This window comes from Lonchura striata, chromosome 29 (assembly GCF_046129695.1).
Source record: "Lonchura striata isolate bLonStr1 chromosome 29, bLonStr1.mat, whole genome shotgun sequence".
NCBI lineage: Eukaryota > Metazoa > Chordata > Aves > Passeriformes > Estrildidae > Lonchura > Lonchura striata.
The window spans coordinates 169,757-194,539 of NC_134631.1; the positions used below are offsets into that span (position 1 = coordinate 169,757).

Genomic DNA, 24,783 nt, shown 5'->3' on the forward strand with positions numbered 1-24,783 from the left:
GAGGGGGAGGGGGTGGACAGACCCCTCCCCCACCCTCGGGCTCCGCCCCCGCCCCGCCCCCACCGCCCGAAATTTAACCCGGTTTAATTTAATGGAGGGGGGGGGGAGGGGCGTGTTTAGCGCTGTTCCCATCCCCCCCCACCCGCATCGCGACCCCTCCCCAAAACATTTTTATGGGGGGGGAGGGGGCGGAAAGACCCCCCCACAACCCCCAGGCCCCGCCCCCACCGCCCAAAATTCAGCCCGGTTTGATTTCGGGGGGGGGAGGGGCGGTTTTAACGCTGTTCCCACCCTCCCCTCCCCCACCGCAACCCCTCCCCAAAACCCCAAATATTTGGGGGGGGGGGAGGGGCACAGATCCCACTGCGGCCGGCGGACATGGAGGGGTCTTTACTGAGGGGGGAGGGGCGGGGGGCGCCCCCCACGGAGGTTTTGGGGTCGTTTTCCCCAATTTTGGTCCCCCCGTGGTGACACCGGAGGGGTCCCGAGCAGCGGAGGGGGGGAGGGGTCGGCCGAGGGTCCGGGATGGATTCGGGGGGCCTGGAATGGATTCCCAAGAATCTGGAATGGATTTTGGAGGGGTCCAGAATGGATTTGGTGGGTCCGGAATGGATTTGAGAGGTCCGGAATGGATTTTGGAGGGTCTGGAATGGATTCCTGAGGTCAGGAATGGATTCCGGGTTGTCAGGAATGGATTTTCGGGGGTCCGGAATGAATTTGGGGTGTCAGGAACGGATTCCAAAGGTCCGGAATGGATTGGAGGGGGGCTGGAATGGATTTGGGGGTCCCGGGTCCCCCCAAAACCGCGGGCACGGAAACGTCCCCGAGAGTCCTTCCCCCTCCTGCCCCTCCGGCCCGGGGGGGCTCGGCCCCGGTTCCGGGGGGTCCCGGTCCCGGTTCTGGAGGCTCCTGGTTCTGGTCCTGGACGTTTCCCGGTCCTGGTTCCAGTCCCGGTCTGCTTCCAGAGGAATCCAGTTCCAGTTATTTCCCAGTCCTGATTCCAGTTCCGGAGTTTTCCTGGTCCCAGTCCAGGTCCGAGTTCCAGTTCCGGAGTTTTCTTGGTCCCAGTTCTGGATCCAGAGTTTCCCTGGTCCCGGTCCCATCCAGTCCCAGTCCCGGTTCCAGTTCTGGTTCTGGTTGTGTCCCGGTCCCGGTTCCAGTTCCAGTTCCAGAGTTTCCCAGTCCAGGTCCCAGTTCTGGTTCCGGATTTTCCCTGGTCCTGGACCCGGTTCCAGCTCCAGTTCGGATTTTCCCTGATCCTGGTTCCAATCCTGGTTCCGGTTCCAATCCCGGTCCCAGTTCCAGTCCTGGTTCTGGTTCTTTCCCAGTCCCGGTCCCGGTTCCAGTCCCGGTTCTGGTTCTTTCCCAGTCCCGGTTCCGGTTCCAGTTCCGGATTTTCCCTGGTCCTGATCCCAATCCCGGTCCCGGTTCCAGTCCTGGTTCTGGTTCTTTCCCAGTCCCGGTCCCGGTTCCAGTCCTGGTTCTGGCTCTTTCCCAGTCCCGGTCCCGGTTCCAGTTCCGGATTTTCCCCGGTCCCGCTCCCTTTCAGCCCAGGTGCAGCCGCTGGTGCCGGAGGAGGGCGGAGCTTCCCCCGAAGCCCCGCCCACAATCCCCGCAGGTGAGGGGCGTGTCACAGGTGAGGGGCGTGACACCAGTGGGCGTGGCAGCACTAGGTCTGTCACAGGTGAGGGGCGTGGCACAGGTGAGGGGCGTGGCACCTCTGTCAGGTGTATCACAGGTGAGGGCTGTGGGCGTGGCACAGGTGGGGGGCATGGCACAGGTGAGGGGCATGGGCGTGTCACAGGTGAGGGGCGTGGGCATGGCACAGGTGAGGGGCGTGGCACAGGTGAGGGGCATTGCACCGCTGCCAGGTGTGTCCCAGGTGAGAGCCGTGGGCATGTCACGGGCGAGGGGCGTGTCACAGGTGAGGGGCGTGTCACAGGTGAGGGGCGTGTCACAGGTGAGGGGCGTGTCACAGGTGAGGGGTGTGTCACGGGCGAGGGGCGTGGCACCGCTGCCAGGTGTATCCCAGGTGAGGGGCGTGGGCGTGGCACAGGTGAGGGGCGTGGGCGTGTCACAGGTGAGGGGCGTGGGCGTGTCACAGGTGAGGGGCGTGTCACAGGTGAGGGGCGTGTCACAGGTGAGGGGCGTGGGCGTGTCACAGGTGAGGGGCGTGTCACAGGTGAGGGCCGTGGGCGTGGCACAGGTGACGGGCGTGGCACAGGTGAGGGGCGTGGCACAGGTGAGGGCCGTGGCACCGCTGCCAGGCGTGTCCCAGGTGAGGGCCGTGGGCGTGTCCCAGGTGAGGGGCGTGTCCCAGGTGAGGCCCGTGTCCGGGGCGCGTCCGCTCAGGTGCGCCGGGGGGGCGTGTCCCTGGCCCAGCCCCGCCCCGCAGCGGGCGCAGCCCCGCCCCGGCCCCGCCTTCCTCCTCCTCCTCCTCCTCCTCCCGCCGCCGCCCGGCTCCTCCCCGTGGGCGTGGCGGTGCTTGAGGAAGGCGGAGCTGTAGCTGAAGCCCCGCCCACACTCCGCACAGGTGAAGCGCCGGCGGCTCAGGTGCGCGCCCCGCCCGCGGCCCCGCCCGCGCTGGCCACGCCCCCTGCCCGAGCCACGCCCCCCGGGAGGGGGGAGGGGCGGGGCGGGGGGAGGGGACGGGGAGGGGGAGGGGAGGAGGAGGAGGAGCAGGGAGTCGGGCGTGGGGGGAGGGGCGGAGACTTCGGCCTCGGGGGCGGAGTCGGCGGCGGGGGCGGAGTCGTCGTCGCTCGGGGGGGCGGAGTCTGGGGACGAGAGGAAATTTGGGGGAATTTGGGGGAATTTGGGGCGATCCCAGGGAATGGGGAATAATGAGGAAATACGGGGAAAAGACGGGGAAATTTGGGGTGGGGGAAATGGGGAAAAATGGGGGAAATAGTGGGGGAAATGGGGGAAATAATGGGGGAAAATGGGGGAAATAATGGGGGAAAATGGGGGAAATAGTGGGGGAAATGGGGAAAATAATGGGGAAAATAATGGGAAAAATAATGGGGGGAAATGGGGGGAAAAATGGGGGAAATGGGGAAAATAATGGGGAAAAATAATGGGGGAAATAATGGGGGGAAATGGGGGGAAAAATGGGGGAAAATGGGGAAAATAATGGGGGGAAATGGGGAAAATAATGGGGGGAAATGGGGAAAATAATGGGGAAAATAATGGGGAAAATAATGGGGGAAATGGGGAAAATAATGGGGAAAATAATGGGGGGAAATGGGGAAAATAATGGGGAAAATGGGGAAAATAATGGGGAAAATAATGGGAAAAATAATGGGGGGAAATGGGGAAAATAATGGGGAAAATGGGGAAAATAATGGGGAAAATAATGGGAAAAATAATGGGGGGAAATGGGGGGAAAAATGGGGGAAATGGGGAAAATAATGGGGAAAATAATGGGGGAAATGGGGAAAATAATGGGGAAAAATAATGGGGAAAATAATGGGGGAAATGGGGAAAAATAAGGGGGAAATGGGGAAAATAATGGGGGAAATGGGGTAAATAATGGGGGAAATGGGGAAAATAATGGGGAAAATAATGGGAAAATAATGGGGGAAATGGGGAAAATAATGGGGGAAATGGGGAAAATAATGGGGAAAAATAATGGCAAAAATAATGGGGGAAATGGGGAAAATAATGGGGAAAAATAATGGGGAAAATAATGGGGGAAATGGGGAAAAATAAGGGGGAAATGGGGAAAATAATGGGGGAAATGGGGTAAATAATGGGGGAAAATGGGGAAAATAATGGGGGAAAATAATGGGAAAATAATGGGGGAAAATTGGGAAAAAAATGGGGAAAATGGGGAAAATAATGGGGAAAATAATGTGGAAATGAGAAAAAATGGGGGATAAGGGGGGAAAGAGATTTGGGAAAAAAGGGGCATGAGGAGGAAAAAAAGGGGAATAAAAAAGAAAAAAGGGATTTGGGAAAAAAATGGGGGGGATAGAGAATTTGTGGAAAAGGGGATAAAGGGGAAAAAAGGGATGAGGAGAAAAAAGGGAATAAAAAAGAAAAATGTATGAGGGAAAAAAAAGGGGATAAAGGAAAAAAAGGATTGGGGAAAAAAGAAGATGGGGTGAAAAAAAGGGGAATAAAAAAATTAAAAATGGATGAGGGCAGAAAAGGGGATAAAGGGAAAAAAGGGATTTGGGGATAAAAATTGGGGAAATAAAAATGAGGAAGCAAAGGGGGTCCGGGCTCACCTGGGGGGGCCACCCTGAGGATCTGCCACTCCTTGGAGTCGTTGGGGTCCGGCACCCCCAGCTCCTCCTCGGGCTCCGGCCGGGACACGAGCACGGGCCTGGCGACGGGGAAATCTGCCAAAGAACCCAAAAATGGGAAATAAAACGGGAAATCAGCCAAAAAAACCCAAAATCAGAGGGGAAATCTGCCCAAAAAACCCCAAAATCAGAGGGGAAATCTGCCCAAAAATCCCCAAAATGGGAAATCAGAGGGGAAATGTGCCAAAAAAAAACAAAATTAGAGGGGAAATCTGCCCAAAAATCCCCAAAATGGGAAATCAGAGGGGAAATCTGCCCAAAAATCCCCAAAATGGGAAATCAGAGGGGAAATGTGCCAAAAAAACCCAAAATCAGAGGGGAAATCTGCCCAAAAATCCCCAAAATGGGAAATCAGAGGGGAAATGTGCCAAAAAAACCCAAAATCAGAGGGGAAATCTGCCCAAAAATCCCCAAAATGGGAAATCAGAGGGGAAATCTGCCAAACAACCCAAAAACGGGGAGTCAGAGGGGAAATCTGCCAAAAAACCCCAAAATCAGAGGGGAAATCTGCCCAAAAACCCCAAAATCAGAGGGGAAATCTGCCCAAAAACAGGGAATCAGAAAGGAAATCTGCCCAAAAACGGGGAATCAGAGGGGAAATCTGCCCAAAAATCCCCAAAATGGGAAATCAGAGGGGAAATGTGCCAAAAAAACCCAAAATCAGAGGGGAAATCTGCCCAAAAATCCCCAAAATCAGAGGGGAAATCTGCCCAAAAATGGGGAATCAGAAAGGATATCTGCCAAAAAACCCAAAAATAGGAAATCAGAGGGGAAATCTGCCAAAAAACCCCAAAAACGGGGAATCAGAGGGGAAATCTGGGGGGTCACAGTTTTGGGGGGGTCACGGCTTCCTGCCAGAGGGTTCCAGGTAAAAAAATAAAGTTTATCCAAATTTTTATTTGTTTTTGGGGAAGATTTTAGGGAGAGGGATTTTGGGGAGGGGATTTTGGAGTTGTTGCTTCGGGGGAGGATTTTGGGGGGGTTGTTTTGGGGAAGGGGATTTTGGGGAGGGGAATTTTGAGCGGGTTATTTTGGGGAGGGGAATTTTGAGGAGGATTTTGGAGGAGGATTTTGAGGAGGGGAATTTGGGGAGGGGGAATTTAGGGGGCATTATTTTGGGGGAGGATTTTGGGGAGGGGGATTTTGGGGAGGGGGATTTTAGGGGGGGTTATTTGGGGAGATATTTTGGATTTGAGGAGAAGGAATTTGGGGAGGGGGATTTGGGAAGATTTTGGGGAGGAGAAGGAATTTGAGGAGGGGGATTTTGGGGAGGGGGAATTTGGGGAGGAAGAATTTGGGAAGGGGGATTTTGGGGAGGAGGGGATTTTGGGGATGGGGATTTTGGGGAGGGGGATTTTGGGGAAGAGGAGGATTTTGGGGAGGGGGATTTTGGGGATGGGGAATTTGGGGAGGGGGATTTTGGGGAGGATTTTGTGGAGGGGGATTTTGGGGATGGGGATTTTGGGGAGGGGGATTTTGGGGAGGATTTTGTGGAGGGGGATTTTGGGGATGGGGAATTTGGGGAGGGGGATTTTGGGGAGGATTTTGGGGAGGGGGAATTTGGGGAGGGGGATTTTGGGGAGGATTTTGTGGAGGGGGATTTTGGGGATGGGGATTTTGGGGAGGATTTTGTGGAGGGGGATTTTGGGGATGGGGATTTTGGGGAGGATTTTGTGGAGGGGGATTTTGGGGATGGGGATTTTGGGGATGGGGATTTTGGGGAGGAGGATTTTGGGGAAGAGGAGGATTTTGGGGATGGGGAATTTGGGGAGGATTTTGGGGAGGAGGATTTTGGGGAGGATTTTGGGGAGGGGGATTTTGGGGATGGGGATTTTGAGGAGGGGGATTTTGGGGATGGGGATTTTGGGGAGGATTTCGGGGATGAGGAATTTGGGGATGGGGAATTTGGGGAGGGGGAATTTGGGGAGGATTTTGGGGAGGATTTTGGGGAGGAGGATTTTGGGGAGGATTTTGGGGAGGGGGATTTTGGGGAGGATTTTGTGGAGGGGGATTTTGGGGAGGGGGAATTTGGGGAGGATTTTGGGGATGGGGATTTTCTGGAGGGGGATTTTGGGGAGGGGGAATTTGGGGATGGGGATTTTAGGGATGGGGATTTTGGGGAGGATTTCGGGGATGGGGATTTCGGGGAGGGGGAATTTGGGGAGGGGGCTAACCCTGCGCTCACCCAGCAGCATCAGCGCCTCGTAGCTCTCCTGCATGGCGCCGCCGGCTCCGCTCGCCCCGGGCCGGGCACGGGGGGCTCGGGACCCCCGGAGGGACCCCCGGGACCCCCCCGGGACCCCCCGGGACCCCCCGGGACCCCCCGGGACCCCCCGGGACCCCCGGGCCGAGGCCGCTCCGAGCGGAGCCGCCGCCGCTGACCCAGGAAGTGCCGCCCCAGGGGCGGGGCCGGCCCTTCCTCCTCCTCCTCCTCTTCCTCTTCGTCTTCATCCTCATCTTCATCTTCATCTCCTCCTCCTCCTCTTCATCCTCCTCTTCATCCCCACCCTGCTCTTCCTCCTCTTCCTCAGCTGCATCCCCAGCTCTTCCTCCTCCTCCTCTTCCTCAGCTGCATCCCCAGCTCTTCCTCCTCCTCCTCCTCCTCCTCCTCCTCCTCCTCCTCCTCTTCATCCTCAGCTTCATCCTCAGCTCCTCCTCCTCCTCCTCCTCTTCATCCCCACCCCGCTCTTCCTCCTCTTCCTCAGCTGCATCCCCAGCTCTTCCTCCTCCTCTTCCTCTTCCTCCTCTTCCTCTTCATCCTCATCTTCATCTTCATCTCCTCCTCCTCCTCTTCCTCCTCCTCCTCCTCTTCCTCCTCCTCCTCCTCCTCTTCATCCCCACCCTGCTCTTCCTGCTCCTCTTCCTCAGTTGCATCCCCAGCTCTTCCTCCTCCTCCTCCTCCTCCTCCTCCTCTTCGTCTTCATCCTCATCTTCATCTTCATCTCCTCCTCCTCCTCTTCATCCTCCATCCCCACCCTGCTCTTCCTCCTCTTCCTCAGCTTCATCCCCAGCTCTTCCTCCTCCTCCTCCTCCATCTTCATCCCCACCCTGTTCTTCCTGCTCCTCTTCCTCATCTTCATCCCCTCCCCGCTCTCCTCCGACACCGGGGCTGCTTCACAGGAATTTAACGCAAAAAAATTAAATAAAAATTAAAATATTTAAAAAAAAAAAAAAAAAAAAAATTGGAGCTGTGAGGGAATAAAGGGACATCGCCCCTTAGCGCCTCCCTGACCAATCAGCGCGCGGGAAACAAAGAGTGACGGAGCGCGCAGCCAATCGGGATGAGCGGTGCGGTTTGGGCGGGAAAATCAGCCAATAGGAGCGAGGGGCGGGCTCTGCATGGCGGGGGGGGTTTGTGAGGGGCAAGAAGCCCAAAAATGGCCGGGGAGGAGCGGGCCCGGGCAAGGGCCGGAGCCGCTGCCGCCAAGGGAGCGCGGGGCCGCCTCACAGGAATTTAACCAAGAATAAATAAAAATAAAAATAAAATAACGAGGCGAAAGCCGCGCCGAGATCGGGGCCGTGAGGGAATAAAGGGGGATCGGCCCTCAGCGCCGCTCTGACCAATCAGCGCGCGAGAAGCAAAGAGTGACGAGGCGCGCAGCCAATCGGGATGAGCGGTGCGGTTTGGGCGGGAAAACCAGCCAATGGCGGCGAGGGGCGGGATCCGCGCGGGGTATATAAAGAGCTGTGAGGGGGGAGTGATGCTCAAACGGCGGGAGAGGAACGAGGCCGAATTCAGAGGCGACAACGCCGTTCCTCCCTTGCAGCATTTCCCATTGTTTTATTCTGCAAAAACCCCAAAAAAACCCCCAAATTTAGCCCTAGAAATGTTTTTCAAACACTGGAATTTGAATTTAACCAATTTAACCAATTTTTAACTCGATGGTAACGGCGGTGATGCAAAATTCAGAGGTGACAACGCCGTTCCTCCCGTGCAGCGTTTCTCATTGTTTTATTCTGCAAAAACCCCCCAAATTTAGCCCTAAAAGTCGCTTTTTCAACCACTGGAATTTGAATTTAACCAATTTTAACAATTTAACCAATTTTTAACTTGATGGGGACACAGAATTCAGAGGCGACAACGCCGTTCCTCCCGTGCAGCGTTTCTCATTGTTTTATTCTGCAAAAACCCCCCCAAAAAACCCCCAAATTTAGCCCTAGAACTGTTTTTCAACCACTGGAATTTGAATTTAACCAATTTTAACAATTTAACCAATTTTTAACTTGATGGGGACACAGAATTCAGAGGCGACAACGCCGTTCCTCCCGTGCAGCGTTTCTCATCCTTTTATTCTGCAAAAACCCCAAAAAAAACCCAAATTTAGCCCTAAAAGTTGCTTTTTCAACCACTGGAATTTAGAATTTAACCAATTTTAACAATTTAACCAATTTTTAACTTGATGGGGACACAGAATTCAGAGGCGACAACGCCGTTCCTCCCGTGCAGCGTTTCTCATTGTTTTATTCTGCAAAAAACCCAAAAAAACCCCAAATTTAGCCCTAAAAGTTGCTTTTAGACCACTGGAATTTAGAATTTAACCAATTTTAACCAATTTTTAACTCGATGGGAACGGCGGCGACGCAGAATTCAGAGGCGACAACGCCGTTCCTCCCGTGCAGCGTTTCTCATTGTTTTATTCTGCAAAAACCCCCAAAAAACCCCAAATTCAGCCCTGAAAGTCCCTTTTCAACCACTGGAATTTGAATTTAACCAATTTAACCAATTTTTAACTCGATGGGAGCGGCGGCGACGCAGAATTCAGAGGGGACAACGCCGTTCCTCCCGTGCAGCGTTTCTCATTGTTTTATTCTGCAAAAACCCCAAAAACCCCCAAATTTAGCCCTAGAACTGTTTTTCAACAACTGGAATTTGAATTTAACCAATTTAACCAATTTTTAACTTGATGGGGACACAGAATTCAGAGGCGACAACGCCGTTCCTCCCGTGCAGCGTTTCTCATCCTTTTATTCTGCAAAAACCCCCCCAAACCCCAACACAAACCCAGCGAACCCCCCCAAAAACCCCCCAAACCCCCCGGAAGCCGCGCTCAGCTCCAGGAGGGGTCGTAGCCCGTCCAGTCCGAGGGCGGCGCCAGGAAGACGCGGCGGCCGCGGCACACCAGGCTGACCACGCCGCGGTAGCCGCCGCGGGGGACGCCGGACTTGAGGTCGTCCATGAGGCCCAAGGCCTTGGCCAAGGCCTTGAAGGAGTCGCGGCCGCGGTACTGGAGGCGCACGGGGCCCGGGCCCGGCGCCGGCTCGTCGCGGAGCTGCTCCAGGCCCACCTCGGGCGCGCCGTACACCTGCGGCAGGAAGGAGCGCTCGTAGGCGTCGCGCTTGAGGTAGGACAGGTCCAGCTGGGTGAAAGGCACGAAGCGGTCGTTGAGTTTGATGAACTTCAGGTACTGGTCGAAGAACTGGCCGTGGCTGACGCCCTTGCGGCCGAACGTCATCGTCCTGGACACCTCGGGCCGGACGCAGGCGCGGCCGCGCCGCTGCTCCGGCCGCCTCATCCAGTCGTCCCAGAACGCCGGCGGCCACTTGGGCTCCAGCTCGTCCCAGAGCTCGGCCAGCAGCAGCCAGCCCAAGCCGGGGAAGAAGTCGGTGCGGTAGAGCAGCTCGGCGCGCCCGGCGTCCACCAGCGCCGCCTTGCCGTTGTCGTTCCACGCCGAGGCGCACCACAGCGTGGGGTCCTCGCGCAGCAGCGGCAGCACCGCCTGGAAGTACTCGAAGAAATCCGGCGCCACCTCCAAGTCGTCCTCCACCACGATGGCGGCGCGGTAGCGGAAGGTGCGGAACACCTGGCCCAGCGCCCAGCGGTAGTGCCGCGCGATGCGGTAGTAGCCCTGGAACTTGCGGTGCTCCGGCGGCACCGGCACGTCGCCGAGCTCGGGCTGCCGGATGTGCGCCACGGCGGCGCCGTAGGAGGCGATGACGGCCGCCGTCTCGGCGTGGCCGCAGTCCTGCGACACGATCACCGGGAAGCGCCGGGCGCTGGGCCGGTAGCGCAGCAGCTTGTCCAGGCAGCGCCGCACCGAGCTGCGGTCGCAGGCCAGCACCAGCACCGGGATCACCGGCGGCTCGGCGGTGCCGCGGGCGGGTTTCGGTGCGCTTCCGGAGGGTTCCGGCGCGCCGCGGCGGCGCGGGCGGCCCAGGCGCTGGATCTGCAGCAGCAGGTCGCGCTGCAGCCGCAGCTCGGCCTCGGCGTCCTGCGCCAGGCGCAGCAGCTGCGCCGGCAGCGGCGGCGGCGGCGCGGCGCGGCCCCGCAGCAGCAGCAGCAGCAGCCCGTGCCACGCCAGCAGCAGCGCCGCGCCCAGCAGCGCCAGGCGGCCCTGCCGCGGCATGCTTCACATGCGGCTGCGGGACGGAGAAACGGGCACTGGTGAAAAACGGGGGAATTATGGGGGATTGGGGGAAAATGGGGAAATTATGGGGTGAGAATGGGGGGATTGGTGAAAAACGGGAATTGGGGAGAAAACGGGGGGATTGGTGAAAAATGGGGGAAAACGGGGATTGGGGAAAAACGGGGGAAAACAGGGGATTGGTGAAAAATGGGAATTGGGGGGATTGGATAAAAATGGGGAAATTATGGGGGGATTGGTGAAAAATGGGGAGAAACGGGGGATTGGTGAAAAATGGGAATTGGGGGATTGGTTAAAAATGGGGAGAAATGGGGGATTGGTGAAAAATGGGAATTGGGGGGATTGGTGAAAAATGGGGAAATTATGGGGGATTGGTTAAAAATGGGGGGAAAACGGGGGATTGGTGAAAAATGGGAATTGGGGAGAAAACGGGGGGATTGGTTAAAAATGGGGAGAAAACGGGGGGATTGGTGAAAAATGGGGAATTAGGGGAGAAATGGGGGGGATTGGTTAAAAATGGGGAAATTATGGGGGGGAAAATGGGGGGGATTGGTTAAAAACGGGAAATCAGGGGGAAATGGGAATTTGGGGGTGATAAAGGGAAATTTGGGGGGAAACTGAGAAATTTCAGGGTGAAAATGAGAAATTTGGGGGGAAAAGGGAAATTTGTGGCGGAAAATAAGAAATTTTGGGGTGAAAATGAGAATTTTGGGGGTGAGAAAGGGAAATTTGAGGGTCAAAAAGGGAAATTTGGGGGGAAAAACATTTGGGGTAAAAAAGAAAATTGAGAGGAAAAAGGAGAAATTTGGGTGAAAAAGGGGAAATTGGGGGGGGAAAGGGGAATTTGGGGGGAAAAATGGGGATTTTTTTGGGAAAAAGAGGGATTTGGGAGGGGAAATGAGGAATTTTGGGATGAAAATGAGAAATTTGGGGGTGAAAAAGGGAAATTTGTGGGAAAAAGGGGAATTTGGGGGTGAGAAAGGGAAATTTGGGGGTGAAAGAGAAGATTTTGGGGTTAAAAACAAGAAAATTGGATTAAAAAAGAGAAAAATGGGTTAAAAAATAAATTTGGGGTAAAAATGAGGAAAAATGAAATTTGGGCTTGGAAATGGGGGAAAAATGAAATTTGGGGTTAAAAAAGAGAAATTTGGGGTTAAAACCTGAAATTTGGGGTTAAAAACGAGGAGGAAATAGGGGGGAAGAGAAATTTGGGGTTGAAAATTGAGAAATAGAAAATTCAGGGTTAAAAAAGAGAAATTTGGGTTAAAAAAGAAATTTGGGGGCGGAAAAGAGAAATTTGGGGTTAAAAACAGGGTCAAAAAAGGAGGGAAAAGAGAAATTTGGAGTTAAAAATGGAGGGAAAAGTCACAATTTTTGAATTATGGGTACAAAAGAAACCCAAATCCCAGGCCCCAAAATTCCCTTTTTTACCCCCAAAATCCCTTCCAAAAGAGGAAGTGAAAACCTGTGGTTCAAAGAAATAAAAATAAATCAAATATACAAGAAAAAGTCCCTAAAAATCCCCCAAAATTAAAAAATTGGCAAAAATTCCCTTTAAAATGCCCCAGAATTGTTTAAAAAAATGAGAAAAAATTGAAATTTGAGATTCTCACCCCAAATTTCACTGAAGATTAAAAAAATCCTAAAAATTCCTTAAAATTCTGTTAAAAATGAGGCAAAAATCCTTAAAAAAAAAGAAAAAACCCAAATTCAGCCCTCACCGATCCGGAATTCAAGGGCAGAGTCCGATCCTGTTAAAATTTAATTTTTAATCTTGTTAAATATTAATTCCAGTGCTAAAACTTAATCTTAAGTCTTGTTAAATATTAATTTAAATTATTTTTAATTTTAAATGCTGCGGAATATTAATTTTAAAATAGTTTTGATGCTAAATTTTAATTTCCGATGCTGTGAAATTGAAATTTCAAATCAAAATTTAAGTTTTAATTTTTTAATCCTGTGAAATTTTAACCCAGGGAGGATTTTCCAGTCTAAAAGAGAGGAAAAAAGAAAATGGGGCAAATTCATGGAAATTGGGATTTGAGAGTCCAAATGGTGAAGAAATTTGGGGTTAAGGAAGGGGGGGGATAAAAGATAAAAAAAGGGGGAAAAGGAGAAAAAAAGGAGAAAAAAGGAGAAAAAAGAGGGGAAAACGAGAAAAAAAAGAGGAAAAGAGAGAAAAAAATTGGAGAGAAAAAAGGGAAATTAAGGAATTAAATTTCATTTTTAAAAATAAAATGAGAAAAAATCCAGGAAAGGGTTAAAAAAATCCAGAAAAAAAGGGGAAAAAAAACCTCGGGAAGGCTTAAAAAATGAAGGGGAATATGAGAGGGTTAAAAAAAAGTTGGAAAAGTGGAAAAAATGCAGGAAAAATTTTTAAAAAAAAGGGAAAAAAAGAGAATTTCTCTGGGGCGGCTCCAGTGCGGGAGCTCAAGGGTTAAACTCTGCCCCGGCCACGTCAGCACCGGAAAAGGGAATTAAAGGGGCAAAAAAAGCCCAAAAAATCGGATTTTTTCCCAAAAAATGGGGCCAGAGGGGTGGGGGGAGAAGGAAAATCCTGGGGGAATTAAAATGGCCCAAAATCCCCAAAAATTGCCCCAAAAAAAACAAGCTAAGGGGGAAAAAAGGAGGGGAAAAGGGGAAAAAAAAGGGGAAAAATAAAGAGAAAAATGGGATTTTTTGGGAAAAGAGAGAAGGGAGAAGTTGGGGGGGATTCCCTGAGAAAAAACAGCCCAAAAATGGGGAAACAACACCCAAAAAAAGCAGGAAAAGAGGGAAAAAAAGAGAGAAAAAAGGAGGGAAAAAAGAGAAAAATCAGATTTGAACGGGGAAAATCAAGCAGGAAAAATGGGGGGGGATTTACCTGCGCCAAAATCCTGAAATTTCACCCCAAAATTCCGGGATTTCTTCGAAATTTGGGATTTTTGAACCGAAATCTGGAAGTTTGCTGGGATTTGACCCCAAATTTGTTTGTTTTTTGTCCAAAATTTGAGATTTTTGCTCCAAAATTTGGGGTTTTTGCTCCAAAAATTGGGATTTTTGCCCAAAAAATTGGGATTTTTGCCCGAATGTTGGGGTTTTTGCCCAAATTTGGGGAGTTTTGCCCCGAGCGTGGCCGGGGCTGCAGCTGGAGCTGCTGACTCAGCGAATTGGGAATTTTCCTTCCCCTCTGGGCAGCGGCCAAGTGATGAAATCGCCTCAAATCCCCCCAAAATTTACATATTTTGGGTGGAAATTGAATTTTTTCTCCTTTTTTCCCTGTCCTTGGGGAGTTGAGGGGGTGAAAATCACAAAATTTTGGAGTTTTTGAGGATTTTTAGCCAAAAATTCCCCGTTAATTCTAATTTTTGCCAGCCAAAAATCCCCCAAATCGGAAGAAAAATGCAAAATCATTCAAATTTGGGGTGAAAATCCCAAATTTTGGGCAAATTCCGTACTAATTCCCATTTTTGTCAGCACAAAATTCTCAAATTCTGGGAAAATCCAAGATAATTCAGATTTTGAGAGAAAAAATCCCAAATTTTGGGCAAATCCATGCTGAGACCCAAATTTTTTCCTAAAATTCCAATTTTTTTCTCCTTTATTTCCAGATTTTCCCGATTTTTTTCTCCAAAATTTCATTTTTTCCCCATTTTTTTGGCTAAAATGCCGAATTTTCCCACTTTTTTCCCCAAAATTCCCATTTTTTCCCCAAAACTCCAATTTTTCTCCCTTTTCTCCTTTTTCCCCTGAAATTCAATTTATCTCCCCATTTTTCCCCAAAATTCCCATTTTTTCCCCAAAATTCCCATTTTTTCCCCAAAACTCAAATTTTTCTCCCATTCCTCCTTTTTCCCCCGAAATTCAATTTTTCTCCCCGTTTTTTCCCAAAATTCCCTTTTTTCCCCATTTTCCTCCCAAAATGCCCCTTTTACCCCGATTTTCCCAAAAATTCCCCTTTTTTCCCCATTTCCCCCCAATTTTTTCCTTTTTTTTCCAATTTCCCCCATTTTTTCCATTTTTCCCATTATTTCCCGTTTTTCCCCCATTTTTTCTCAGTTTCCCCATTCCTCCCATTTTACACCCGAGATTCCATTTTTTCCTGTTTTCCCCTCTTTTTTCCCCAAAAATTCTAATTTTTCTCCTAGTTTTTCCCCAAATTTCTCTGTTTTCCCCCATTAATTCCCTTTTTTTTTCTTGCGGTTTTTTCCCCCATTTTTACCCCAAAATTCCCCACTTTTGCCCATTTTTTCCCAATTTCCCCCATTTTCCCCCAAAATTCCTTTTTACCCCCATTTTTTCCTGTTTTTGCCCATTTTTTCCCACTTTCCCCCATTTTTTCCCAATTTACCCCATTTTTTCCCTTTTTTCCTTTTTTTCCCATTTTTGACCCATGTGTTTCCTGTTTTCAACCATATTTGCCCATTTTTTCCCATTTTCCCCGTATCCCCCCATTTTTTCCCTTTTTTTCCCGTTTTCCCCCATTTTTCCCCATTTTCTCCCAATTTCCCCCCATTTTCCCTGTTTTTACCCATTTCCCCCCGTTTTTCCCCATTTTTTTCCTGTTTTTTCCCATTTCCCCCCATTTTTTCCCATTTCCCCCCATTTTTCCCCCGTTTTTTCCCATTTTTTTCCCGTTTTCTCCCGTTTTTTCCCATTTTCGCCCCGTTTTTCCCATTTCCCCCCGTTTTTCCCCATTTTTTTCCCGTTTTCTCCCGTTTTTTCCCATTTTCGCCCCGTTTTTCCCATTTCCCCCGTTTTTCCCCATTTTTTTCCCATTTCCCGCGTTTTTGCCCTGTTTTTTTCCCGTTTTCCCCCGTTTTTTCCCGTTTTCCCCCGTTTTTGCCCATTTTCCCCCGTTTTTCCCCATTTTTTCCCGTTTTTCCCCATTTTTTCCCGTTTTTCCCCATTTTTTCCCCGTTTTTCCCCATTTTTTCCCGTTTTTCCCCATTTTTTTCCCATTTTCCCCATTTTTGCCCATTTTCCCCCGTTTTTCCCCCGTTTTTGCCCATTTCCCCCCGTTTTTGCCCCGTTTTCCCCCCGCTCCCGCCTCACCTGCCGCTCAGTGGGGGAGGGGGCTCCGCCTCCGGCTCCCCCCTCCCCCCCCGAGGCTCCCTCGGGAATTTTGGGGCAAAATTCCGGAATTTGGGGCTCCTGGAGGGGGGCGGGGCCGGGACCTCCTGGGGAAAAAGAACAAAAACGGGAAAAAATGAAAATTCCCAAAATTCTGAATTCGGGGAGGGGTTGGAGGGAAAACCAAAAAAACCCAAAAATACCAAAATTAAAACCCCAACAAATCTAAATAAATCCCCCCCAAAAAATCCCAAAATCCCCAAAAAAATTCCCAATAAAACCCCCCAAAAAATCCCAATAAATCTCCTCGAAAAGCTCCAAAATCTCCCCAAAAATCTCCAAAAAAATTCCACCCAAAATCCCAAAATGCTCTCCAAAACGCCCCCAAAAAAACCCCAAATCCCCCCAAAAATCCAAACAAATCCTCCCAAAAAAATCCTCAAGAGTTCCTAAATAAATCCCTTTAAAAAGCCCCAAAATTCCAAATAAACCCCAAACCCCCCCACAAAACCCAAAAAAAAATCCCCTAAAAATTCCCAATGAACCCCCCAAAAACTAATTCCAAAATCCTCCCAAGGAACCCCAAAAAATCCCCAAATTTCCCCAAATTTCCCCAAATTTCCCCCCGCCGCCATTTTGGGGCTCAGCCGCTCCCCCTCAGAAAAGGCCCCAAAACCCCAAAAATCCCCAAAAAATCCCAAACGCGGCCGCGCCCGCCGCCCCTCCCCCCCCAGCACCTCCGGGGGCTCCCCCCCAGCGCCGGGACCCCCCGAAACCCCCAAAAAGTCCCAAAAACCCCCAAATTTCCCCCAAAATCCCGGCCCCCCCCGCCCCCCCCCGTACCGGCGGCGCCTTCCCGCGAGCGCCGCCACTTCCGGTCCGGCCGCGAGCGCCGCCACTTCCGGTCCGGCCGCGAGCGCCGCCACTTCCGGTCCGGCCGCAGCGGAAGCGGCGCCATGGCGACGCCAGGCCACGCCCCCTCGCCGCCGGCCAATCCGAGCGCGCCAAGACGCGCGGTTGATGCAAATGAGGCGGCCTCACGCGTGGCCACGCCCCCTTTGAGCGCGGCGAGAGCCACGCCCCCTTTAACGCAGATTAAATCCAGCCACGCCCCCTCACGAAGCCACGCCTTTTCTGGTTAATTAGCGCGTTAATTAATGATGCGCCGTTAATGAAGCGCTCCCCTTTCCGGGTCGCGGAGGGAGCGGAAGTGACGTCAGGGAAGGGGCGGGGCCGGCGGAGTTTCCCGCGCGGCGCCGGGAGGAGGTGGGGGAGGGGTGGTGCAGATTTGGGAGAATTTTTGGGGCTTTTTGGGGAAATTTGGGGATTTTTTTGGGAATTCTGGGGGTAGGGGAGGCAGAGGAGGGAGGGGAGGAATTTTGGGAGGATTTGGGGGGAAATTTGGGATTTTTGGGGGGAATTTGGGGAAATTTGGGGATTTTTTTGGGTGTTTTTGGAGGAAATTTTGGGGGGGAGGGGAGGCAGAGTTTTGGGGGGAATTTTTGGGAGACTTTGGAGGAAATTTGGGATTTCCGGGGAGAATTTGGGGAGACTTTGGGAATTTTGCGGCAGATTTGGGAGAGTTTTTGTGGGATTTGTTGGAGCATTTTTGGTTCATTTTTGGTGTGTTTTAGGTGCATTTTCTGAGAGCTTTTGGGATAATTTTGGGGTGTTTTGGTGTATTTTTTGGGTGTTTTTCGTGCAATTTTGAGGCTGTTTTTGGTGTATTTTTTGGCTTTTTTTGGTGTATTCTGGGGCTGGTTTTGGTGTATTTTTTTGGGTAATTTTTGCTGTATTTTTGTTGTATTTTTGGGCTTTTTTTGCAGGAGTTTTGGGTAATTTTGGGGGCTGATTTTGCTGTATTTTTGGGTAACTTTTAGGCTGGTGTTGCTGTATTTTTGGGGTAATTTTTGGGGCTGTTTTGGGGTAGTTTTTGCTGTATTTTTGGGCTATTTTGCTGTATTTTTGCTGTATTTCGGGGCTGTTTTCACAGGTTTTTGGCCGTTTCGGGTCCGTTCCCCGGATGGAGCCCCCGGCCCGGTTCTGGTTCCGCTCCCGCCCCGAATTCTGCCCCGAGTGCGGCTCCGTCCTGCCCCGGCCCGGCCCCGGCAGCTGCTGCCGCTGCCCCCGCTGCGGGCTCGGCCTGCGGAGCTCAGGTTTGGGGCAAAAAACCCAAAATAAATCCAAAATCCAAAAAAATCCCCAAAGAAATCGAGAAATCCTGAAAAAATCCCATTAAAATCCCATTAAATCCCATTAAATCTCATTGAAATCCTGCCCCCGCTGCGGGCTCGGCCTGCGGAGCTCAGGTTTGGGGCAAAAAACCCAAAATAAATCCAAAATCCAAAAAAATCCCCAAAGAAATCGAGAAATCCTGAAAAAATCCCATTAAAATCCAAAAAATCCCATTGAAATCCCATTAAATCTCATTGAAATCCTGCCCCCGCTGCGGGCTTGGCCTGCGGAGCTCAGGTTTGGGGCAAAAAAACCCCAAAAAAATCCAAAATCCAAAAAAATCCCCAAAGAAATCGAGAAATCCTGAAAAAATCCTGTTAAAATCCAAAAAATCCCATTGAAATCCCATTAAATCCCATTAAATCTCATTGAAATCCTGCCCCCGCTGCGGGCTCGGCCTGCGGAGCTCAGGTTTGGGGCAAAAAACCCAAAATAAATCCAGAATAAACCCAAAATCCAAAAAAATCCCCAAAGAAATAGAGAAATCCTGAAAAAAATCCCGTTAAAATCCCATTAAATCCCATTGAAATGCTGCTCCCGCTGTGGTCTCCAATGATCAGGACTTTTTCCCCATTTCCCCCCAAAATTCTAAATTTCCCCACTTTTTCCCCAATTTTCCCTTGTTTTTCCTTGTATATTCCCCTTTTTTCCCTGTATTTTCCCCAGTTTTTCCCCATTTTCCCTGTATTTTTCCCCGATTTTCCCAATTTTTCCGTTTTTCCCTGTACTTCCCCTGTATTCCCCAATTTTCCTGATTTCCTCCATTTTCCTCCATTTCTCCCCGTATTTTCCCCGTTTTCTCCCCATTTTCCCCACGTTTTTCCCGATTTTGGCGTTTTTCTCCCCAGATCTGCGGCCGGGCCCCGTCCGATCCTCGCTGAGCTTCGCCGGGGGGGGGAGGGGCAGCGCCGGCCCCGCCCCCCAGGAGGGACCCACGGTGAGGGGGGGCGGGGCCCCCAAATCCCAAAAAATCCCCCAAAATTTCCAGAAAAATTCCCCCAAAATTCCCAAAAAAACCCCCAAAATTCCAGAAAAAAATCCCCAAGATTTAAAAAAAAATTCCAAAAAAATTCTCAGAAAATCCCCAAAAACCCCCCTCGAAAAAAAGCCCAAAATTCCAGAAAAAAAATATTCAAAAATTCCAAAAAAATTCCCCCCAAAATTAAAAAAAAATTCCCCAAAAAATCCTGCAAACCCCCCCCCCAAAATTTCCAGGAAAAAATCCCACAAAATTCCCTGAAAATTTAAAAAAAGTCCACAAAAATGCCTATAAAATTAAAAAAAAAAAAAACAGACAATTCCCCCCAAAATTGACAAAAATTTGAAAAAAAAAAATCCCCCCCCCAAAAAAATCCAGAAAAATTCCAGAAAATTTCCCAAAAATTTGACCAAAAATTCCCCAAAAAATTTTGATTTTAGGGTAAAGAGATTTTTGAGGTGAAAAATGGGAATTTTGGGGTGAATTAATGGGATTTTCGGGCTTAAAAAGGGATTTGGGGGTGAAAATGGGATTTTTGGGATGAATTAATGGGATTTTGGGATATTTTTGAGGTGAATAATTTGATTTTTAGATGTTTTACCTGGACAGGATCTGTCCCCGCTGTGCCCACCCAGGGATGTCGTTCCACACGGGGATCCCATGGATTTCATGGGATTTTTGGGGTGAATAATTTGAATTTTGGGATATTTTTGGGGTGAATAATTTGAATTTTGGGTATTTTAGGTGGACAGGATCTGCCCCCGCTGCGCCCACCCAGGGATGTGGTTCCACACGGGGATCCCATGGATTTCATGGGATTTTTGGGGTGAATAATTTGAATTTTGGGATATTTTTGGGGTGAATAATTTGAATTTTGAGGTGAATAATTTGAATTTTAGGTGGACAGGGTCTGTCCCCGCTGCGCCCACTCGGGGATGTGGTTCCACACCCGCCAGATGCGCTCGGCCGACGAGGGGCAGACGGTTTTTTACACCTGCCCCCGCTGCAGGTGAGAGCCCCAAATAGCCCCAAAATATCCCCAAAATATCCCCAAAATATCCCCAAAATATCCCCAAAATGTCCCCAAAATATCCCTGAAATATTCCCAAAATAGCCCCAAATATCCCCAAAATATCCCCGAAATATTCCCAAAATATCCCTGAAATGTCCCCAAAATGTCCCCAAAATATCCTTGAAATATTCCCAAAATAGCCCCAAATATCCCCAAAATATCCCCAAAATATTCCCAAAATATCCCTGATATATCCCCGAAATATTCCCAAAATATCCCCAAAATGTCCCCGAAATATCCTTGAAATATTCCCAAAATAGCCACTAAATATTGCCAGAATCTCCCCAAAATATCCCCAAAATATTCACAAAATATCCCCAAAATATTCCCAATATATCCCCTGACCTATCCCAAAAATAACCCCGAAACACCCCCAAAATAATCCCCAAAAAAAACCCCAAAAAGCCACAAAAATTCCCCAAAAAACCCCTCACATTTCCCTGAAATCCCAAATTTCCCCAAACCCCGAATTTTCCCCCAAAATTCACCCCAAATTTCCCGAATTTCTCCTGACCCCTCCCCTTTTCCCGCAGGTTCCAGGAGAAGGAAGATTCCTGACATTTGGATTTTTGGGGGATTCTTAAGGGAGGAATTTTGGGTTTTTTGGGGATATTTTTTTAATTTTTGGGAATTTTTTGGAGGGATTTTTTGGGATTTTTGGGGCATTTTCTGGAATATTTTGGTGCTTTGGGGGATGTTTTGGGAATTTTTCGGCCGTTTTTGAGATTTTGGTGCTTGAAGAGGAATCGAAGCGTCCCGCTCCCAAATTCGGGGCGGAATTTGGGGATTTTTTGGGGGAATTTTGGGGATTTTTTTGGGAATTCGGTGCCCTTGGGCGCGCACCGGAAGTGGCCGCGCAGGGGGAGCGGATTCTCCGCCGGGCCCACCGGAAGCGGCGCTCTCCGCGCACCGGAAGTGGCCGCGCAGGGGGAGCGGATTCTCCGCCGCGCCCACCGGAAGCGGCGCTCTGCGCGCACCGGAAGTGGCCGCGCAGGGGGAGCGGATTCGCCGCTTCACCCACCGGAAGCGGCGCTCTCCGCGCACCGGAAGTGGGGGCGGCCTCGGCCCGGCCCGGTTCCGCTCCCGGCCCGGCCCGGTGGCGGCGGGAGCCCCGGGACCCCCCGCGGCCATGGCGGAGACGGCGGAGAGCGGCGGCTGCGGCACCGCCACCGTCACCGAGAGCGGGAACCCCGAGCCGGTACCGGCCCGGGGGGGCGGGGAGACTGGGAGGGACTGGGAATGGGGGATGAGGTTACTGGGAGGGACTGGGAGGGAACTGGGATATACTGGGAGGGGTTTGGGGTCACTGGGAGGGACTGGGAGGGACTGGGGTTACTGGGAGGGACTGGGGGGACTGGGATGGGATTGGGAGGGATTTGGGATATACTGGGATGGGGTTTGGGGTTGCTGGGAGGGACTGGGAGGGACTGGGGTCACTGGGATGTACTGGGAATGGGGGATGAGATTACTGGGATGGGGTTTGGGGTCACTGGGAGCGACTGGGATATACTGGGACTGTCTGGGCGAGGTTTGGGGTTGCTGGGAGGGACTGGAAGGGGACTGGGAGGGAACTGGGGTTACTGGGAATTACTGGGAATGGGGGACAACGTTACTGGGAGGGATTTAGGGTTACTGGGATGGGGTTTGGAGTCACTGGGGGGGACTGGGAGGGACTGGGGTTACTGGGATGTACTGGGAATGGGGGATGAGGGTACTGGGATGGCATTTGGGGTCACTGGGATGTACTGGGAATGGGGGATGAGGGTACTGGGATGGGGTTTGGGGTCACTGGGATGTACTGGGAGGGATTTAGGGTTACTGGGGCAGGGTTTGGGGGCACTGGGAGGGACTGGGATGTACTGGGACTGTCTGGGCGAGGTTTGGGGTTACTGGGATGTACTGGGAATGGGGTTTGGGGTTACTGGGAGGGGTTTGGATACTGGGAATGGCCCCTGGGGACACAGTGTGACCTCTGACCCCTGGCTGACCTCTGGCTGACCCTTGACCCCTGGCTGACCCCTCAGGAGCAGCGCAGCCTGACGCTGAAGCTGGGGGGACACTGAGTGACCCCTGTGTGACCCCTGACCCCTGTGTGACCCCTGACCCCTGTGTGACCCCGCAGGAGCAGCGCAGCCTGACGCTGAGGGGACACGGAGTGACCCCTGTGTGACCCCTGACCCCTGTGTGACCCCTGACCCCTGTGTGACCCCTGACCCCTGTGTGGCCCCGCAGGAGCAGCGCAGCCTGACGCTGAGGGGACACGGAGTGACCCCTGTGTGACCCCTGACCCCTGTGTGACCCCTGACCCCTGTGTGACCCCGCAGGAGCAGCGCAGCCTGACGCTGAAGCTGAGGAAGAGGAAGCCGGACAAGAAGGTCGAGTGGTCGAGCGACACGGTGGACAACGAGCACCTGGGCCGCCGCTCCTCCAAGTGTGAGCGCCGCGGGCCCAGAACGGACCCAAATCCACCCAAAATCTGCCCAAAACTGGCCCCAAAACCGACCAAAACTGGCCCCAAAATCTGCCCAAAAATGGACCAAAAACGGACTGAAAATGGCCCCAAAATCTGCCCAAAAATGGACCAAAACTGGCCCCAAAATCTGCCCAAAAATGGACCAAAAACGGACTGAAAATGGCCCCAAAATCTGCCCAAAAATGGACCAAAAACGGACTGAAAATGGCCCCAAAATCTGCCCAAAACGGCCCAAAAAATGGACCAAAAATGGACTAAAAATGGCCCCAAAATCTGCCCAAAACGGCCCAAAAATGGCCCCAAAATCTGCCAAAAAATGGACCAAAAACGGACTGAAAATGGCCCCAAAATCTGCCCAAAAATGGACCAAAAACGGACTGAAAATGGCCCCAAAATCTGCCCAAAACGGCCCAAAAAATGGACCAAAAATGGACTAAAAATGGCCCCAAAATCTGCCCAAAACGGCCCAAAAATGGCCCCAAAATCTGCCAAAAAATGGACCAAAAACGGCCCAAAAATGGCCCCAAAATCTGCCCAAAACAGCCTCAAAATCCACCCCAAAATGGCCCAAAACCAGCCCCAAAATCTGCCCAAAAATGGCCCCAAACCCGCCCAAAAACGTCCCAAAACCAGCCCCAAAATGGCCCAAAAATATCCCAGAAATATCTGCCAGAACGGTCCAAAATTAACCCAAAAATGGCTCAAAAATATGTGCCAGAATAGTCCAAAAACGGCCCTAAAGTAGCCCCAAAGTGGCCCAAAAATATCCTGAAAATCTCTGCCAGAATAACCCAAAAATTAACCCAAAATTGGCCCAAAAAATAGCCCAAAAATTGACCAAAAATACCTCCCAAGATAACCCAGAAATGGCCCAAAAACAACGCAAAAACACCCCCCAAAACTGCCCAAAGCCCCCCAAATTTCACTGAAATCCTCCCAAATCCCCCCAAAATGCCCCCAAATCCTCCAAACTCCCCAAATCTCCCCCAAATCCCCCCAAATTTCACCCAAACCCCCCAAATTTCCCCAAACCCCCCAAATTTCCCCAAACCCCCCAAATTTTGCCAAACCCCCCAAATCCCCCAAACCCCCCAAATCCCCCCAAATCCCCCAAATTTCCCCCAATCCCCCCAAATCCCCCCAAATCCCCCAAACCCCCCCAAATCCCCAAATCCCCCCAAATCCCCCCAAACCCCCCCAAACCCCCCAAATCCCCCCAAATCTCCCAAATTTCCCCCAAACCCCCCAAACCCCCAAATCCCCCCAAATCCCCCAAATTTCCCCAAATCCCCCAAATTCCCCAAATCCCCCCAAACCCCCCAAATCCCCCAAACCCCCAAAATTCTCCCCAATCCCCCAAATCCCCCAAATTTCCCCAAATCCCCAAATTCCCCAAATCCCCAAAATCCCCCAAATCCCCCAAATTTCCCCAAATCCCCCCAAATCCCCCAATCCCCCCAAATCCCCCCAAACCCCCAAATTTCCCCAAACCTCCACAAATTTCCCCAAACCCCTCAAATCCCCAAATCCCCCAAATTTCCCCAAACCCCCAAATCCCCCCAAATCCCCCAAACCCCCAAAATTCTCCCAAATCTCCCCAAATCCCCCCAATCCCCCAAACCCCCCAAATCCCCCCAAACCCCCCAAACCCCCCCAATCCCCACCCCCCATCCCCACCCCCCACCCCCAATCCCCCAGCCCGTCTCTCGGCCTCTCTCCCCAGGCTGCTGCATCTTCGAGCGGCCGCGGCCCTTCGGCGAGAGTTCCTCGGAGAGCGAGGGGGAGGGGGAGGGGCGGGGGGGGGAGGGGCGCGGCTGCGGCCACCAGAACTGCGTGCGGGGCCACCGGCACACGGGGGGGAGGGGCCCCCCCAAACCGCCCCTCCCCCCGCCCCGCGAGCCGCCCGTGGCCATGGAGCACTGAGGGGCCCCTCCCCCACCCCAAACCGCCCCTCCCCCACCCCAAAATCCGCCCCTCCCCCACCCCAAAACCGGCCCCTCCCCCACCCCAAAACCAGCCCCTCCCCCACCCAAACCGCCCCTCCCCCACCCCAAAAATCTGACCCCCACCCCAAAACCCGACCCTCCCCCACCCCAACGGAGCACTGAGGGGCCCCTCCCCCACCCCAAAATCCGCCCCTCCCCCACCCCAAAACCCGACCCTCCCTCACCCCAAAACTGCCCCTCCCCCACCCCAAAATCCGCCCCTCCCCCACCCCAAAAATCTGACCCCCACCCCAAAATCTGACCCTTCCCCACCCCAAAAACCCGACCCTCCCCCACCCAAAAAATCCGAGCCTCCCC

At 51.8% G+C, this 24,783-nt stretch overlaps 4 protein-coding genes across 4 annotated transcripts; 2 read left to right on the forward strand and 2 right to left on the reverse strand.

Annotated features, from left to right (window-relative positions):
- Positions 1 to 374: 374 nt before the first annotated feature.
- Positions 375 to 6,526, reverse strand: LOC116184705 (uncharacterized). Its single transcript, XM_077788911.1, has 4 exons — positions 6,493 to 6,526; positions 4,230 to 4,343; positions 2,123 to 2,774; positions 375 to 2,080 (listed from the first exon to the last, which is right to left on the reverse strand). The coding sequence occupies exons 1-4, from the start codon at positions 6,524 to 6,526 to the stop codon at positions 1,546 to 1,548; spliced, it is 1,335 nt and encodes a 444-aa protein (XP_077645037.1). The 3' UTR covers positions 375 to 1,545.
- A 1,538-nt stretch (positions 6,527 to 8,064) lies between these two features.
- On the reverse strand, positions 8,065 to 16,596 carry MGAT1 (alpha-1,3-mannosyl-glycoprotein 2-beta-N-acetylglucosaminyltransferase). The gene is made up of 4 exons (XM_077788942.1): positions 16,565 to 16,596; positions 15,704 to 15,828; positions 13,533 to 13,616; positions 8,065 to 10,664 (listed from the first exon to the last, which is right to left on the reverse strand). The coding sequence occupies exon 4, from the start codon at positions 10,649 to 10,651 to the stop codon at positions 9,356 to 9,358; it is 1,296 nt and encodes a 431-aa protein (XP_077645068.1). The 5' UTR covers positions 10,652 to 10,664; positions 13,533 to 13,616; positions 15,704 to 15,828; positions 16,565 to 16,596; the 3' UTR covers positions 8,065 to 9,355.
- Positions 16,597 to 17,717: 1,121 nt separating this feature from the next.
- Positions 17,718 to 20,856, forward strand: POLR1H (RNA polymerase I subunit H). Its single transcript, XM_077788912.1, has 4 exons — positions 17,718 to 17,877; positions 18,805 to 19,154; positions 19,835 to 19,944; positions 20,541 to 20,856. The coding sequence occupies exons 1-4, from the start codon at positions 17,745 to 17,747 to the stop codon at positions 20,563 to 20,565; spliced, it is 618 nt and encodes a 205-aa protein (XP_077645038.1). The 5' UTR covers positions 17,718 to 17,744; the 3' UTR covers positions 20,566 to 20,856.
- Positions 20,857 to 21,045: 189 nt separating this feature from the next.
- On the forward strand, positions 21,046 to 24,631 carry PPP1R11 (protein phosphatase 1 regulatory inhibitor subunit 11). The gene is made up of 3 exons (XM_077788960.1): positions 21,046 to 21,205; positions 22,332 to 22,440; positions 24,204 to 24,631. The coding sequence occupies exons 1-3, from the start codon at positions 21,137 to 21,139 to the stop codon at positions 24,401 to 24,403; spliced, it is 378 nt and encodes a 125-aa protein (XP_077645086.1). The 5' UTR covers positions 21,046 to 21,136; the 3' UTR covers positions 24,404 to 24,631.
- Positions 24,632 to 24,783: the final 152 nt, after the last annotated feature.

Excerpts from the sequence above, each read along its gene's own strand:
- POLR1H (XM_077788912.1), top strand. The coding sequence starts at position 17,745 with ATGGAGCCCCCGGCCCGGTTCTGGTTCCGCTCCCGCCCCGAATTCTGC. Across the intron at positions 17,878-18,804 it reads GCTCGGCCTGCGGAGCTCAG|ATCTGCGGCCGGGCCCCGTC; the intron begins GTTTGGGGCAAA and ends TTTTCTCCCCAG. Across the intron at positions 19,155-19,834 it reads CAAAAAATCCTGCAAACCCC|GTGGACAGGGTCTGTCCCCG; the intron begins CCCCCCAAAATT and ends TTTGAATTTTAG.
- LOC116184705 (XM_077788911.1), bottom strand. The coding sequence starts at position 6,526 with ATGCAGGAGAGCTACGAGGCGCTGATGCTGCTGG. Across the intron at positions 4,344-6,492 it reads CGAGGCGCTGATGCTGCTGG|ATTTCCCCGTCGCCAGGCCC; the intron begins GTGAGCGCAGGG and ends GTTCTTTGGCAG. Across the intron at positions 2,775-4,229 it reads CCTCAGGGTGGCCCCCCCAG|ACTCCGCCCCCCCGAGCGAC; the intron begins GTGAGCCCGGAC and ends TCTCGTCCCCAG.
- PPP1R11 (XM_077788960.1), top strand. The coding sequence starts at position 21,137 with ATGGCGGAGACGGCGGAGAGCGGCGGCTGCGGCACCGCCACCGTCACC. Across the intron at positions 21,206-22,331 it reads AGAGCGGGAACCCCGAGCCG|GAGCAGCGCAGCCTGACGCT; the intron begins GTACCGGCCCGG and ends GTGACCCCGCAG. Across the intron at positions 22,441-24,203 it reads GGGCCGCCGCTCCTCCAAGT|GCTGCTGCATCTTCGAGCGG; the intron begins GTGAGCGCCGCG and ends CTCTCTCCCCAG.
- MGAT1 (XM_077788942.1), bottom strand. The coding sequence starts at position 10,651 with ATGCCGCGGCAGGGCCGCCTGGCGCTGCTGGGCGCGGCGCTGCTGCTG.